This window comes from Xenopus laevis, chromosome 5S (assembly GCF_017654675.1).
Source record: "Xenopus laevis strain J_2021 chromosome 5S, Xenopus_laevis_v10.1, whole genome shotgun sequence".
Lineage (NCBI taxonomy): Eukaryota > Metazoa > Chordata > Amphibia > Anura > Pipidae > Xenopus > Xenopus laevis.
The window spans coordinates 138,461,451-138,478,407 of record NC_054380.1 but is presented as its reverse complement, the minus strand read 5'-3'; the positions used below and the strand labels follow the sequence as shown (position 1 = coordinate 138,478,407).

The window sequence follows — 16,957 nt, the reverse complement described above, 5'->3', positions numbered from 1 at the left end:
AATTTTTCTCTTGCTTATTTTGTTGACTGGAAAAATTTTTAAAAGCCGAGTATTGATTTCTAGCCGGACACTCCCTTTCCAAGAGTTACAATAACTTTCAGCACTGATTAATGAATCCCTTTTGTTGCCTCCGAGGAAAACAAATTTGTCTCTAGAGATTGAGAATCATCTCTTAGTGATACCCCCCATGCAACTAAAAAGTGAATTATTTTTGCCCAGGTATTTTACTGCGACCCTATGTTTTAATTCCCCCTCTTCTTTCTTCTTAATCAAGAATCGGCCATGCTTTGCTAACCATTCCGATACACAAACCTGCTGACCCTGACCTCCCTGTACCAACCCCCCACCAACATAAAAAGCACTCCCATCAGTCGATTCTTACTGTGTTGCGTTGAACGTTTAGTGTTGTGCTTAAAATATCTTTCTTTTTTTAAAAATATTTCTTTTCAGTTTATTTTATTTCTTGACTAAATTGTTGACACATTTTGTGACTCACAAAAAACGCACGTTGACTTTGTTAGGCCAGTGAAGGAGAAACAAGCCCTACTGTTTTGCCTGTATACAAATAAATTATTTAAATTTTTGTACATAGAGTCTAAAATCCTGAGAAATCACAGCAGTACACAATTCCCGGATAAGCAAAAGTGGCCCTAAGCTGGCCATAGATGTTGAGATTTTTAAAAGATCAGATCCTGATCGTGAGACCACGATCTTCTCAGAACGATCGTACGAATTTACCGTCAACTAAAAAGACCAATTTGCCAAGAAAACAAAGGGGAGCTGCCTGCTTGGCCCTGCAGACATAGATACATTGCACTGGGACCGACAAAGATTTTTCGACCTGGCCGATCAATTTCCTGACAGATGTCGGCTGAAAAATCGTAAGATGTACGATCGTTCGAATCCCACTAACCGCACGATAATTTCGAAGGATTGGTCGGGCTTCCCTAAAATCGGTCGTTCGGCAAGAAGAATTGTCGCGTCAATGGGGAGCTCTAGTCAAGCAAACATTGGTTGTCAAATCATTCTCTCTTTACTGAGTAGAGTAGATGCCATGACCAGGAATATGAGCTGGCACTCCAGGAGCAGGTGTTAAAAATGAAATTATTTATTACAGGAGGATACCAAAATACACATAATCTCATGCATTTTATACCATAAGGCACTTACAAAAGGCTCATTCTGGATTATGATTCTCATGCCCAAGATCTGGGTCATGTGCATCCAGACCCCACATTATGTCTGCTTTTTTTTTTTTTTTTTTAATAGCAGTACCATGTAATTTGTCCTCTTGGCCTGTGAATAAACACAAAGCTAAGCCTGTGTCTGATTGATAATATTGAAAGACTTTCCAGTGGTTTGAAACATCCCATTGACTGAGGCGTCTGCCCTTCTCTTCCCTTATCATTAGCCCAAGTGCCAAAGAACTGGGTCACCCAAGTTTGGACCTCTGCTTTCCAGCCCAGTCAAACAGGTGAATCTTATTTGTATGTCCAACTTAAAGGAGAAGGAAAGGTTAAAACTAAGTAAGCCTTATCAGAAAGGTCAATCTAAATATACCAGTAACCCCCAAAGTAATGTTGCTCTGAGTCCCCTGTCAAAATAAATACTGCATTTCTTTCCTTCTATTGTGTACACATGGGCTTCTGTATCAGACTAACTGTTTTCAGCTTAAACCTCATTGCCCTGGGCAAGAACATGCTCAGTTTGCTCCTCTCCCCCCACCCCTCCCTTCTCTACTGTAATCTGAGCCCAGAGCAGGGAGAGACTCAGGCAGGAAGTGATGTCACCCCACATTAATACTGCAGCTCCTATTCTAAACAAACAGAGAGTTTCTAGAGCTTTTTACTCAGGTATGGTAAAATATTCTACAGAATAAATATAGCATTCTAGCTTGCACTATTGCAGCTAATCTATTGGAAATAAAATGCCTCCGTAGCTTTCCTTCTCCTTTAACCATCCCACTGAACCTATTCTTTTCCCACCACTACCTTCTCCTTCTCTACCACATATCTTTTTATTTCAATATCTTCTGCAGGGATAATTTTAAGAGAACTTGTCAGCGTAAAGTATCCCGGTCTGACCCAATTTACATTTGACACTAGACACTAGTGTTGTACAGGTCAGTCAAGGTTGGGCCAGTGCAGTACTTTTTTAAACTGGTAGTGGGGTTGACCACACTTCACTAGTGGACACATCTAATGTATTACAGATAGAAGGCCTTCTAGACAGTGAGGTGTTGTCTAGTTCTCTATACTGGGAACAAACCCACAATTGTCTCCAGTGAGGGCAAGAATCAGCTTGGAATTGGTTGTTGGAGGCATGAAGAATGGTCTGTACGGTGCAGGATCTCATGCAGTTTACGTTTAGGCAATTCCGAGGTCAGTCACAAACCTGTAATTCCTGTTCTAGAAAAAAAGCAATTTCTATTCATTCCAGCAGAGAACATTTCCCCTCGAGATAGTGCTCTCTGCAATATGATATTGAGGGATTGTTTTCAATCAAGAACTCATTTTCTGTTAGGGCCCTCCGACTGTTTCACCCACTATCAGAAACGCTTATTTACAGACCATAATGGTTTTTAAAGGTGAAAGGCTTGTCAGCCCTGTAATTTACATCTCTTCAAGGGTTTGGTTACAGCCTGACCAGACCTTGAGCTTGGGAAGCTCTTCCCCTCGTGCCCCCGATAGATATAACATTTAATTCATCGTTGTCTCTGGCGCTGGTGGAACAATGGCTTCTTTCTGTGTGGCTCCTGCTCAAAGTGCAGCTCACAGCCAGGTCACTTTGCTTGATTATAAATAATGGAGTGCGTCGCTCTTATTGTATGGAATTGCTCTGATTGAATGGAACCATCTCGCTCTGATTGAATGGAACCATCTCGCTCTGAATGAATGGAACCATCTCGGTTTGACTTAAAGGGAAGCTAAACATCATCATCATTAAAGGTGAACAAACCCAAACATTATCCATAGGGCACTCACCAACCGCAAGAAGCCCCCCTTTCCCCCAAATGTCCCTGCTGTTTCGTACCTGCGTACCCAGTGCTTGGCTACCTGTGCCAGGACCGGCTTACACTACATTACCTCACCTGTTTGCTTTTTAGAGCAATATCTTTTAAATATCTCTTTCTGTTTGCTCAAATATTACTTAAAGCCTATTCTTTTCTATAAATCTAAGAGTTGCTGTAACAAGTTCTTGATTGCCATATGTTTTCTTTCATTTATGATCAGTTTGACTTGCCAAGCCATACACAAAGGGAAAACATAACTTCATCTCATGTAATCTGATTCAGATATGAGGTTACATTTTTTTTTTGTAAGAATAGAATCTGCATCTGTACATAGGAGATGTGGTCTTGTTTCTGCTTATGTATGAAAGCTGATCTGTTGCTTACCTTCACCAAGGCATTCTCCATACACACCCCTGGAACTATAGCAGGGTGACTGTTACCCCAATGTTTCTATATATCTGTAACCTTGTTATGAGCGAAGGGGGCCCAGTCTGAAGGTCAGTTAGGGGGAGATTTGGGGTGAGTGATTATTTGTACCCTGGGTACCCCTGGAACTATAGCAGGGTGACACCCCAATGTTTCTATATATCTGTAACCTTGTTATGAGCTAAGGGGGCCCAGTCTGAAGGTCAGTTAGGGGGAGATTTGGGGTGAGTGTTTATTTGTGCCCTGGGTACCCCTGGAACTATAGCAGGGTGACACCCATGTTTCTATATATCTGTAACCTTGTTAATGAGCTAAGGGGGCCCAGTCTGAAGGTCAGTTAGGGGGAGATTTGGGGTGAGTGGTTTATTTGTGCCCTGGGGTACCCTGGAACTAGATTTGGTGAGTCTTTGTACCCTGGGATACCCCTGGGAACCTACTAGCAGGGTGTACACCCCAATGTTTCTATATATATCTTCGGAACCTTGTTATGAGCTCAAGGGGGCCTCAGTCTGAAGGCCTAGTTAGTGGGGAGATTGGGCCTTGCAGCTGTTATATTGTACCCTGGGTACCCCTGGAACTATAGCAGGGTAGACCACCCCAATGTTTCTACTAGTATCTGTAACCTTGTTATGAGCTAAGGGGGGCCCAGTCTGAAGGCCAGTTAGGGGGAGATTTGGGGTGAGTGTTTATTTGTGCCCTGGGTACCCCTGGAACTATAGCAGGGTGACACCCCAATGTTTCTATATATCTGTAACCTTGTTATGAGCTAAGGGGGCCCAGTCTGAAGGTCAGTTAGGAGGAGATTTGGGGTGAGTGCTTATTTGTAGCCTGGGTACCCCTGGAACTATAGCAGGGTGACACCCCAATGTTTCTATATATCTGTAACCTTGTTATGAGCTAAGGGGGCCCAGTCTGAAGGTCAGTTAGGGGGAGATTTGGGGTGAGTGCTTATTTGTACCCTGGGTACCCCTGGAACTATAGCAGGGTGACACCCCAATGTTTCTATATATCTGTAACCTTGTTATGAGCTAAGGGGGCCCAGTCTGAAGGCCAGTTAGGAGGAGATTTGGGGTGAGTGCTTATATGCTACTATCTCTGAAAGATGAACCTTTAGGGATATATTATGCCCATAAAATAATAAGTGAATATGCTGCAGGTGTAGAAATGTTCATAATGTCAGGGATGAAGGAGATGACGATTCAGGTTACATGACTAACACGACTCTGGCAGCAGTTTCAAGTAGATTTGTTCGGCTGCATTAAGGATTGAATAGAATACTCAACAGCAATTAAGAACTTTGTGTTTACAGGTTTGTACAGCTCTACCAGTAAACACACAATACGTTGTGTACTTTGGAATAATTCCTTTTAAACAAGAGTAACACTCCATTCTCCTAGTGTGTGCCCCTCGTCCTTAGCAGCTCTGACAGAGGAGATTTTGTGTTTTATTTATATTTAATGTCTGTATCATAAAACACGTGCATTCAAAGTTGAAATTCTAACTTAAAAGGGTAACTTTGCCCAACTTCTGACCTGCATAAGAACAGAAATTGTAATTCTACTAAACACTGGTCAATTGAATTCAAGTTATTCAATCAACGTTATTTGTAAATGCAATGGCCATTGAACCAGTATCTGTGTGTGTGTTTAAATTCTCTGACTCCGGAAACCATGTAGCAGAATCCGGCTGATTAACAGGCCTGATTTCTGCAACCAATGTTGTCAGTCGGATTTAGAGAACAGAAAGTGACAGACAGACGCTTCTTTCAATAGCAATGGCAGTTACGAATACTAATAAAAACATTGAAAGTATGTAATAAATGCCAACCAATATGTAGTGAATACGTATTGGGAAGTTACTTACAATGAAATTAGCCAATTTGGTTGAAGTTCCCCTTTAAACAGGTTAGAAGTCATGGTTGTTTTGAAGAGAAAATATTAAAAACATGGAACCCGTGCCATTCTGGAGCCAAATACAATTGTGTAATACTCGCCTGTCTTAGGGCAGAGGCAAACGGTCAGATTTGGGGAGATTAGTCGCCCGGCTACAAATCTCCTCTTCTTTGGGGCGACTAATTTCCCTGAACTGCCTTCCCCTGCCAGCTAGAATGAAAATATGGGAGTGCCCTAGAGTAGCACCATATTGGATAGAAGTAACTCAATATAGCAATGAATCTCTCCCTGGACTTGGATCTCCTGGAACCCGCTTACTGGGTGTAATAGATAATTTAGTGCCCCTACAAAAAGCTAGGACACTACTACGCTCTATCATGTATTACGCAAAACAGCTGGTAATTATGAAATTGATGAGCCCCAATTCCCCTACACTCCAACAGTGGATTTATTTAATAAATTATACCTTGCCTCTACTCAAGCTGATCTATAATGCTCGGGGATCACCTGAAAAGTTCAGGAAAATATGGCACCCATGGCTGGATGCCAACCAATATGTAATGAATGTGTATTGGGAAGTTACTTACAATGAAATTAGCCAATTTGGGTGGAGTTCTCCTTTAAACAGGTTAGAAGTAATGGTTGTTTTGAGGAGAAAGTATTAAAAACATGGAACCCGTGCCCTTCTGGAGCCAAAAACAATTTTGTAATACTCGCCTGTTTTAGGGCAGAGGCACACGGTCAGATTTGGGGAGATTAGTCGCCTAGCGACAAATCTCCCTTTCTTTGGGGCGACTAATTTCTCCGAACTGCCTTCCCGCCAGCTAAAATGAAAATCGTCAGCAGGATGGCAATCTGAGCGCTTTGTTTTCCGAAGTCGCCCGAAGTTTCCTCTTGAGGCAACTTCAGAAAACGAAGTGCGCCAAGTGCCATCCTGCCAGCGATTTTCATTCTAGCCGAGGGGAAGGCAGTTCGGGGAGATTAGTCGCCCCCCAAGAACAGGAGGAGATTTGTCGCTGGGCCACTAATCTCCCTGACTCTGACCAAGTGTCTCTGCCCTGAACCAAGCAATAACATTCAATAATGGGCGCAGAAAGATTTTAATCCATATGGACAAATACTGCCAAGTAAAACGTCCATTGAACCCTACCCCTAGTTTCCGTTTAATTGGGGATTCCGCAAAGAGGAAAAGATTAGGTGATAAATGTACCAAGGGAAAGGAGTATAAAGTAAAATGTACTTGTTGGGTGAATACAGTTGTGCCGAAACAGAAGGGACCTCGTACTATCTGATATCGTCTGTGCTCTTCCCATGGGAGTTCTTCAGTAAACACCATAAAACTCTTATTTTCTCATCCAGATTTAAACTTTACCAGCTGCAATAGCAAACCAGCCAAGCAGCTGCTGCCATTGAGGCTTGGGTGGGCAAACTGTCACCCTTGGGATTGGATCATTGTCTCCGAGGGTCCGTAAGCACAATACTTGCACTGCTAAAGTTTTCTCTTTCGATATAATGAAAACATGGTTCATACAGCCACCCTCCTATGTTTCAAGGAGCCTTCAAGAATGTGAAAGTGCAATTCACTCCTTTCAAGGAGCACAATCTGGTTCCGTTCCAAGAGAACTCGGACCAAACATCAGCGAGACATACTGTCTCCCTTTTTTGCCAAAGCTTCTCCTTTGCTGTTCAGTTGTGTTTAAACAATAACGTTTATTGCCATCTTCTCCTGGCATCGTAGCCTGTGTGTCTGCAGTTTGGGACACGTTGTGTGTGTTGTGTAGAAAGGATGCACCAAAGCTGTTTGTGCTTTGTCGTTTTCAGGTGACTTACCTTCCACTGTTGTGCTTTCATTCATGCAATCTTCTCTAATCCCTTACAAAAAGAAAACCACTTACAGCTTTGTATTAGTGAGACAAGCGCCTCTACGTTCAGGCTTAATTAATGAATCTAAAAGATATGTTTATTTTACGCAGGTGACACAAACAAGTCGGCCGGACCTAATTCTCTTTTTGATGAAATACCTCATGGCGCTTGTGGTTGGAATACCTTCTGTGTTCTGGGTCGGAAGCAAGAAGACGTGTTTTGAATGGGCCAGCTTTTTCCATGGCCGTAAGAAAACAGCGTAAGTACAAGTGTTTAGCCAGAGATTTGTGGTCTGCTGGGTTTAGGTTCCCCTTTGTGGCTTAGTATGTAGTTGGACTCCTTATTTCCCTCTATTGTTTGTAGGGTAGGCACTCAAAGAGCAGATCCTCCAGGCAGTTGTAGTTAAAATAGTATTTATTGAAGTACAAGTATGGATTACAGCCTGATGCGTTTTGTGTTCTCACAACGCTTAATCATATCTGAGCCTATGATTAAGTGTTGTGAGAACACGAAACGCGTAAGGCTGTAATCCATACATGTACTTCAATAAATACTTTAACTACAACTGCCTGGAAGATCTGCTCTTTGAGTGCCTACCCTACAAACAATACAGTGATATATATATATATATATATATATATATATATATATATATATATATATATATATATATAGTGAGTCTCTTTAAAGAAATACTTTTTGATGCCCTTGCTACCCTATGCATTAAATTAAAATGTTAGGTGTAGTAGCTCCAGAGTCTGGAAAAAGCCTGTAACTGGGTAGCAGTCCAGCCAATGAGCAGAGATGTTGCTGGCTGGTCAAAGCTTGTTGTGACTAATAAAGGTCAGGCTATATATGGAGTGCTGTCTGGGGGTAACAATAAATATATGCCATGATGGAGCTGGATGCAGGGCCGTATTTATATTAAGGCACCCAATGGCCTGTGCCTAGGGAGGCAGTTTTTGGGGGGCGGCCCTCGGTTGCCTATAAATAATTTTTTTGAAATTTAAAGAAATAAAATAGCCCAGCCTCTTCCACGGATTTCCATTGGAAATCCAGTGAAAGAGCTGGGGTGGTGAGGGGTAGGGGGCCAGGCTGGTTTGTGGAAGTGATGTCACGCCAAGTGATGATCCACCAAATATACATCACACCCCGAAGGCTCAAAGCCATGGGAAGATTAGAAGGAGTTAAATGCGGCACAGGGGAGGCTGGGTTCCTACACCTAATATGGGAGTGCCCTAGAGTAGCACCGTATTGGATAGAAGTAACTTGATATAGCAATGAATCTCTCCCTGGACTTGGATCTCCTGAAACCCACTTACTGGGTGTAATAGATGATTTAGTGCCCCTACAAAAAGCTAGAACGCTACTACGCTCTTTCATGTATTACGCAAAAAAGCTGGTAATTATGAAATTGATGAGCCCCAATTACCCTACACTCCCAACAGTGGATTTATTTAATAAATTATACCTTGCCTCTACTCAAGCTGACCTATAATGCTCGGGGAACACCCGAAAAGTTCAGGAAAATATGGCACCCATGGCTGGATGCCAACCCCCAGGTACCTCTACCAGATGACTGAACCTTAAGTATAAGCCGATCTACAATGTGATGATCCTTGGCCTTGCGCCTTCTAATGTCATATGACAGCCACTGATGATATGTAACAACCGCACCCAGTCTTTTTTGTAAGTGCCAAATGTTGTTATTCTATCATTATTGTCATTTTTGTTGTAAAAAAAAAAAAAAAGTCGGCCAAGGCGCAGGTACAGTTACCGAAGAGGGGTTGGCTTAGTGCTAGGTAGTAACTGAAGAATGGTTGAACTCCAAAAGACTTACCAAAGAGAAGTGGTCTGTAGAGCTGGCAGCAATGTTCTGTATCTGGTGGCTGTGGTTATGGTCTTCATAACATCTGCTCAAGAGTATTTGCCTCATTGGTGAGTTGTTATTCTCTTTATACTTTTAGAGGCGTGAATGAGAGTCGTCAAGTGTTTCAAGAGCCTGATTTTGCCCAGTCGCTCCTCCGGGATCCAAATACCCCAATTGTCAGGAAATCTCGAGGGACATCCACTCAGGGAACCTCTACTCATGCTTCGTCCACTCAGCTGGCTATGTTGGACGACCAGAGGAGCAAAGCGGGCAGCGTCCACAGTAAAGTGAGCAGTTATCATGGCAGCTTGCACCGCTCGCGGGATGGACGGTAAGTTGTTCTACCATTCATTCTCTGCTAATCTATAGTAATTCGATTATAAATCTTCCCATTGAGAGCTTCCTTTATGGATCTAAATTATCCATGCTTTAAAAATTGCTGCCTTCTCAGGCCTAAATGAACTTCAGCAGGAGTGTCCATACTTTACTAATGTGAGGTCTACTTTTATTGATGTTGTCTCCTTATGATCTACATCCGTAAAAGCCTTGTTGCCATTCTGTTCCATGGAAAATATTACTTTAATATTGTTTTATGAGAAAATGTATACTATATTCATCAAACAACTATTTCTTATGTAACCTTAACGTAATAAATATCTGAATGAAAAGCATGAAATGGGAGGGCGATTTAGACAAGCTGTTTGACTTGAGTCTTGAGATTTACTGATCACCAGTTCTACTGGTACACCCCGATCTACTCTTTGGACACCCCTGAACTACAGAGACCATAATGTGCCCAGAAACAAAATGTTAGGACATATGGAAAATCCTTTGTCTTTCCAGCATAGGGCATCCATTGTTAAACAACAAGAGTATGGTGGGTAGTTTTCCAGTGATAGGTTGAAATGTCCACCTAATCTCCAATTATTGAGCCGGTGATGCTAATATCCTTTTTGCTGGCAGGTACACCCCGTGCAGTTACAGAGGAATAGAAGAACGTCTCCCTCACTGTAGCATATCCCATTTGACTGACCACTCGAGGCACAGTAGCACTCACAGACTGAATGAGCAGTCACACCAGGGCAGCATTAGAGACTTGACCAATCCCCTGGCTCACATTTCTCATGGAACCAGCATGAATCGAGTCATCGAGGAGGATGCAACAAGTGCCTGATGGGAGTGTAGAACAAACAAAGAGCTTGAGAAGAGCTGATATATCATTTGCTCTTGACATCTAGAAGAGCTGACATGGCCTACTGGAAAGTCCCTGGTTGGGATCATGGAATGCGTACAATCTACTGATTTTTCAAAGATGGACATTAAAGGATAAGTAAACTTTAAAATAAGTGAATGTAAAATGGATGAGGGGACTATTCTAAGCACTTATGCAATGTACATTCATTATTTATTTTCTTTTAATTCCAAGATATTAAGGGATACATGTACTGTTAATATGAATGAATTTTGTTACAACAGCGCCACCTGCTGGTCAGTTTCCCACCAGTCTGACCAGCAAGTAGTCAAGGAAGTTGTCAGGAGAAAGAAAGAGGCTGATGTTCTTCTGCTTAGGAAAGATGTGGTGAAAGTTATCTGAGGTTTCTCATTTTTTCCTTAGTAAAAAAATAATAATGAATGTACATTGCAGAAGTGCTTAGAATAGCCCCCTCATAAATTTTACATTCACTTATTTTTTTAAGGTTTACTTATCCTTTCATGTACAGTACACTGTTCTTTATGGTCCAGGAACATGGTTGTTATGGTCTACACCAAACCTTGATCTAACCCAAGATGAAACTGTGTAGAGAGAAGACACTGAAGGTCCTAGTCCTAGGTTACATAATGGTTTCCCATTCCCAAATTTTTTTTAGATCTTTTGTATATAGAGCAACTCAATGATCTGTTGATCTACTTTCACTCCCGTTCCAACACCACATTTTAGAGCTGTTATGGCCAATTCGCTTCCCCCGAGCAGCTGTTAATCTACAACTCTCAGCTTCTCTTGACTGGGGGTTGGGAGTTTAATTTAATAGCAGCAGAAGGGTAGAATTTTATTGGCTATATACTGTGCATATATAGTGTCTCCCGCTGGGGGCGGCAAGCCTATAAGCCTCTTACATTCTATTCATGTGAGTCGTGTAAGCTCTTAACTAGCAATGATCCTGCACTTTCCTCACTTATTACCTGGAATGAAGGGATAAAAAGTCTTCTCGCATCGAGCGGCTGCTGAGAAAATATTCTTGGTTTTAGAGCCTGTCCTCTCCTTCATGGATAGAAAGACGTATCCAGAGACCAGCGGGCAAATGCAGGGACACCAATGTTGTCCACAGAAGCTTTACTTGATCTTCAGTTACTCTTCCAGGCATTTTATTATGTTGCCGTATGGAACTTCTCCCAGCAACCCAAGGACTTGCACAAACATTGCCCAGGACTTGTACTGGTCAAAGAACCAGGCGTCTAGAAACACTGTATCATGGTAGGGACTGGAATGTAACTTGCAGGAATGCCTCTTTTTCTTTTTTTCTCTTCAATAGCAATGGACGATAATTCCTATGGAATAGCCGTGCTTGGTAAATTTGACCTGATGATGGGTCTGTACAGGAATAAATGTTTGGTAAATGTGTATATAAGGAAATCGATCATGCATAGACAATGGACATTATTATATCCATAAATATGCCCTACTCCGACTACTGGCAACTTACTGTACTGTAATGGTCTCTTCCATTCTCGTGTTATGAGCAAGAGCCCACCAAAAAAAAAAAAGGGAATGTAGGCTCCGTCCCCTGTAATGGGCTGTTCCGCTTAATTAAAGACATTGAGCTCTTTTTATTCAAATTCTAAAGGGTCAACGGTAAATCAAAGAGGGATGGCAGGGGGAGGTGTGCAATTAAAGGTGGCCATAGATGTCACAATTACGATCTTTCCTGGAAAAGATGTTTCCAAGAAAGATGGTTTGTTTCAATACACACGTGTAGAGCTGAATTGTCAGATATACATATAGAATCAATAGAATTCTATCTCTATCTGACTATTCAGCACTAACAATTGCTGAAGTTCAGGTGCCTTCAAAGGCACCCAATCAAAATTTTCCAACTGGGCCGATCGATGAGCCGACCGATATCCAAGTCTTCTGCCGATATCAGTCAACTGCATCAGGAGGTGCAACCAATCTGAGAGCTGGATTCGGTGCATGGTGTAGAGAGCAACAACCCCCAAGGAGCAAGTGCTCGGGGACACCCTGAATTGAATCCTGTTAGTTGTCCGTCCCACTGTCCCCAAGTATACACCTTAAGAAATGTACATTTGGCTTAAAAATTGCATTTTTTTTGCTGAATGTACTTTCTATCCCTTTAACTAGTAACTACTGATTTTGTCTGCTACTTTGTAGCACAGTTGGACCACTTTTCTGCCAAAAGGGAAAGTCCCTGTTGAGCTGTTGAGTATACCCTGACTATACCCTGAGTATACCCTGCAGTTCTGTTACACAAGAAGGGGGTTGAGTTCTTTATTATAAAACACTGGAACAATTTAACATATTGACTTGTTTACATTACCGGCTCTGTGTATTGATTTTGTATTTTTTTTACCATGTCTTTGTGATTGTTACCCTGTGATTGTGACAGCTAAAGACCTGACCAAACATTGCCATATTCAGAAGATAAACATGACAAGGAGCTTGTGTAGACTCCAAGTCCTCTCGCATACACAACATGGCTTCTGTATAGAGTTGGGTTACACTAGGAAGCATAAAGCAGCTGTATTTCTACTTTATGATCTCTGCAGTGTTCTCTATTTCCCAGAGCTTTAGTTGCCTCTTCACATGTCCCTGCGTATGATAAAGTGATATTTTTTTTGTAATTTGCACTCTGTAGACTATACTGTAACTGTTTACAGTAGAGCAGCCTCTGTATCTGTCCAATATTACAACAAAAGCATTTGGTAGCACTTTAACAATGAGTGTAACGAGGAATGTAGATCATCTGTAGACATTTTATTTTAGAGAGAGGGCTTGATATTTTTTTTTTAAATAAAATTAAAAATATGTTAAATTATTTGCTGGTTATGAACTGTCATTTCATTTAATGTGTATATCTGTGTATTTCCTACTCAGTGATATTTAATCACCTCAAGAATAAATGACCCTGACTATAAGCGCCCAGGCCTTTGCTGGGCAGCATTCACCAATGCGGCAATTTAAAACTCCTGCCTACTTTGTGTTCTCCTGTCATTATTAGCCTTACAGTGTGGGTCTAATCCTCTTTGTTCTTTGGCCATGTTCCATTGGGAGCCTTTATATGATTATCCAACACAATCCGTTTGATCACAGCCAGTAGAGAAATGAGGACTATTGGCAGGAATAGGGAACAGCTCAACGTTGATACTGAACCACCTCTGTGAACCCCTACATGACTCCTGCTTATTATTTTTTAAAAAGCTGAGATAAATACCATTGGCATCATGGCAGACTCATTTGTATTGACTGATAAGAAGAGAAATTAAAAGACCAAGCAGTTGTATGGTTATGTAACCCTCTCCTGGACCAAATACCCATGTGATATGTGATTGGCTTTTCTCCGGCTGCAGCAAATATTTTGTTGGATGTTGCAACAGCTCAGGATCAACCATCTTAAACAGCACCTCCGTGTAACTATCTGCTTCTAGTGGTGACCAGAAAGCCACAGCTTGAAATTTGGCCAACCATTGTGGTGGGTTAGGGCTGGATGGGGGTCACCCCTTTGCTGCTCCTGAAGATTCCCTGTCTTGTAATCAGAGGGACGTACAAAAAAAGTGAATAGGCGCTGGGACAGATCGGGTGCAAGTCCTACAGTGGGAGGTTAGGGTTGGGTGTGGGTTAAGGATTTGCTGGATACAGTAAATTGAGGTTTTCCTGACCCGCACATCAATACAAGCTATATTAAAGGGGATATAAACCCAAAAGTCAAATGTTGCATAATAAAAGAAAATGAAATTCTAAGCAACTTTCCAACGTACACGATTTGAAAATGTTCAGTGGTTTTAAAGGTGTTTGTAAATGTTCGTCCTTTCTGTCCCTTGCTATTCTCTGCCATTGTGGTTTTGCCTAGTGAAACAATGTAACAGAAGCATCTGAGTAACAGACCCGTCTTGGATGAATTTTGTCTCAATAGACAGAGCCATGAGTGGAGCAATGGCGAGACAGACGCTGCTTTCAGTAGCCATTACATGTGCACATAACCTGAAAGCCAATGAAAACTTTTAATGAATGTCGTTTGAGAAGTTGCTTAGAATTAGATTTTCTTTCATCGGGCTACATTTGGGATTTTAGGCCACATCCCCTTTAATCCTCCTATGAAACTATCCCGGTAATGAGTGTAATTACTGCAATAAAATCCAGAAATCGGAGCCTCCATTGAACACCCTGAACATGATAACAACTAAAGAAAAGCAGGTATTGCACTCAATTCTCTATTATATTCTCTATTATATTCTGATTGGGAAACCTAATCCCGTACAACACATCTGAACAATTCCATCCCAGCTCATTTCCAGGCGCTGTTTTCTCACTGCAGGTTAGTTTATAAGTAGCGCTGTGCAGTTAATACGCTCTAAGTAATCACTTTCCATGTTTAGGGTTCAGTGAGTCTTGTAACTGCTGCTTATCCCTTAAGCTCCTTACAGAGATCCTGCTTCACTTGCTAAACCCATAACTATTGCCGGGTGCACTGCCCTAATAATCCCCTAGGAGCCGATTCTGCAATGTCATTTCTTCCTGAAGGGTTGTCTGTTGTTTCTCTCAGCCCTGAGTTTCTACTATTTATATTTATTTATTTATATATATATATATATCTCTATATCTCTCTCTCTCTATATATATATATATATATCTCATTAATCACTTACAGACTCAGAAATAGAGAAGGACCTATGTTTTGTCTTGTATATGTATTCGTCAGCAGTTAGGCACGCACTCCACAGGACTCCAGGTAACGGTAAAAGGTTATTACTTTATTGCACAAACAAATATCAACCTAACGCGTTTCGTATGTTACCACACGTAATCATAGGCATTAATGACAATTACAATCACATGGTTTAAAAAGCATTGGAAGCTTGCGTCACTTAGGACGTACTTCCTCCTTAAAAATTTCTTAACTCTTTCAAAGCTGTTGATTGTGTTCTAAAGTTTTAATTTTCGTTTATAAAAAAGATTCTTACAAGTTATTTTCTATTCAGTCTATAATTATTTATGTTTTTCTCAACTTCACCAACATTATGTCATATCGTTTAATGTATCTCTTACATATTTTCTCTTTAAAAATAAGTTTGTTTCAATCAATTCATTTACTTTGTTTCAATTGCTAGTCTTTCACTTTACTATCTTATGTAGCTTTAGATTTATGAATTCCAGACCTATTTGGTGATTTTGAAACTTTTATTGGGGCGGAGGGTTATTATTTTCGCGTTAATCTTTCTTTTACATTTTTTGTTATGTTGATCTATTCTTTCTATTTCTTTTCTCTTGTATATATTTACGTATGACAGCTTACATCCCATCTTACATTTAGCCCCTTGGGTTCTCGTGTGTCCAATAGAAAAATCCATTTAACTTCTAATTCCAAAAGGTTTTTTTGTTTGTTTCCCCCTCTACTTCGATTTATCACTTTGTCTATTCCCTGAATCCGTAAGTAGGCAACATTTCCTTGATTGCATTGGGAAAAATGTCTAGATACTGCAGTGCTACCACAGTATCTAGACATTTTTCCCAATGCAATCAAGGAAATGTTGCCTACTTACGGATTCAGGGAATAGACAAAGTGATAAATATATCAATACCTTGATGTCTCCCCTATGCTGAGGGTTCGGGGCGCAGCACCCTGACCACCAAACAGGAGCGGTGAGTGACCCACAATTTTATTACATTGGGATATTTAAAGCGGAGGGCTCGGGGCATACGCACCCGAGCCAATTTCAGACATCGGTGAGCAAACTTGGATTAAGTGTAATAGTAGACCGCTAAGCAGAAGAGCGTTCCAGTATGCAATTTTAACGATACGGCGGGTGGTTAGAGCGCTCCAGTCTCTAATTCTGTGAAAGTATATTGTATATGTATTCCCCTTAGGGCACACAGAATTTTGTTTTAGTTCCAGGGGTACTCAGGGTACAAATAAGCACTCACCCCAAATCTCCCCCTAACTGACCTTCAGACTGGGCCCCCTTAGCTCATAACAAGGTTACAGATATATAGAAACATTGGGGTGTCACCCTGCTATAGTTCCAGGGGTACCCAGGGTGCAAATAAGCACTCACCCCCAAAGCTCCCCCTAACTGGCCTTCAGACTGGGTCCCCTTAGCTCATAACAAGGTTACAGATATATAGAAACATTGGGGTAACAGTCACCCTGCTATAGTTCCAGGGGTACCCAGGGTACAAATAAGCACTCACCCCAAATCTCCCCCTAACTGACCTTCAGACTGGGCCCCCTTAGCTCATAACAAGGTTACACATATATAGAAACATTGGGGTGTCACCCTGCTATAGTTCCAGGGGTACCCAGGGTACAAATAAGCACTCACCCCAAATCTCCCCCTAACTGGCCTTCAGACTGGGCCCCCTTAGCTCATAACAAGGTTACAGATATATAGAAACATTGGGGTAACAGTCACCCTGCTATAGTTCCAGGGGTACCCAGGGCACAAATAAGCACTCACCCCAAATCTCCCCCTAACTGGCCTTCAGACTGGGCCCCCTTAGCTCATAACAAGGTTACAGATATATAGAAACATTGGGGTGTCACCCTGCTATAGTTCCAGGGGTACCCAGGGCACAAATAAACACTCACCCCAAATCTCCCCCTAACTGACCTTCAGACTGGGCCCCCTTAGCTCATAACAAGGTTACAGATATATAGAAAC

The 16,957-nt window shown here is 41.5% G+C and overlaps 1 protein-coding gene across 5 annotated transcripts in view; it reads left to right on the top strand.

Moving 5' to 3' along the window:
- fzd3.S (frizzled class receptor 3 S homeolog) overlaps window positions 1-10,508 on the top strand; it is a 55,655-nt gene extending 45,147 nt beyond the window's left edge. For 4 of the 5 annotated variants that reach the window (XM_041565105.1, XM_041565106.1, XM_041565107.1 and 1 more), the window contains exons 5-8: window positions 1,412-1,474; window positions 7,305-7,453; window positions 9,162-9,395; window positions 10,028-10,508. In XM_041565105.1, the coding sequence (XP_041421039.1) occupies window positions 1,412-1,474; window positions 7,305-7,453; window positions 9,162-9,395; window positions 10,028-10,238 (657 nt within the window). In that variant the 3' untranslated portion in view covers window positions 10,239-10,508. The remainder of the gene's footprint in view (window positions 1-1,411; window positions 1,475-7,304; window positions 7,454-9,161; window positions 9,396-10,027) is intronic. The other variant, XM_018266030.2, reaches the window with a different exon arrangement.
- Window positions 10,509-16,957: the final 6,449 nt, after the last annotated feature.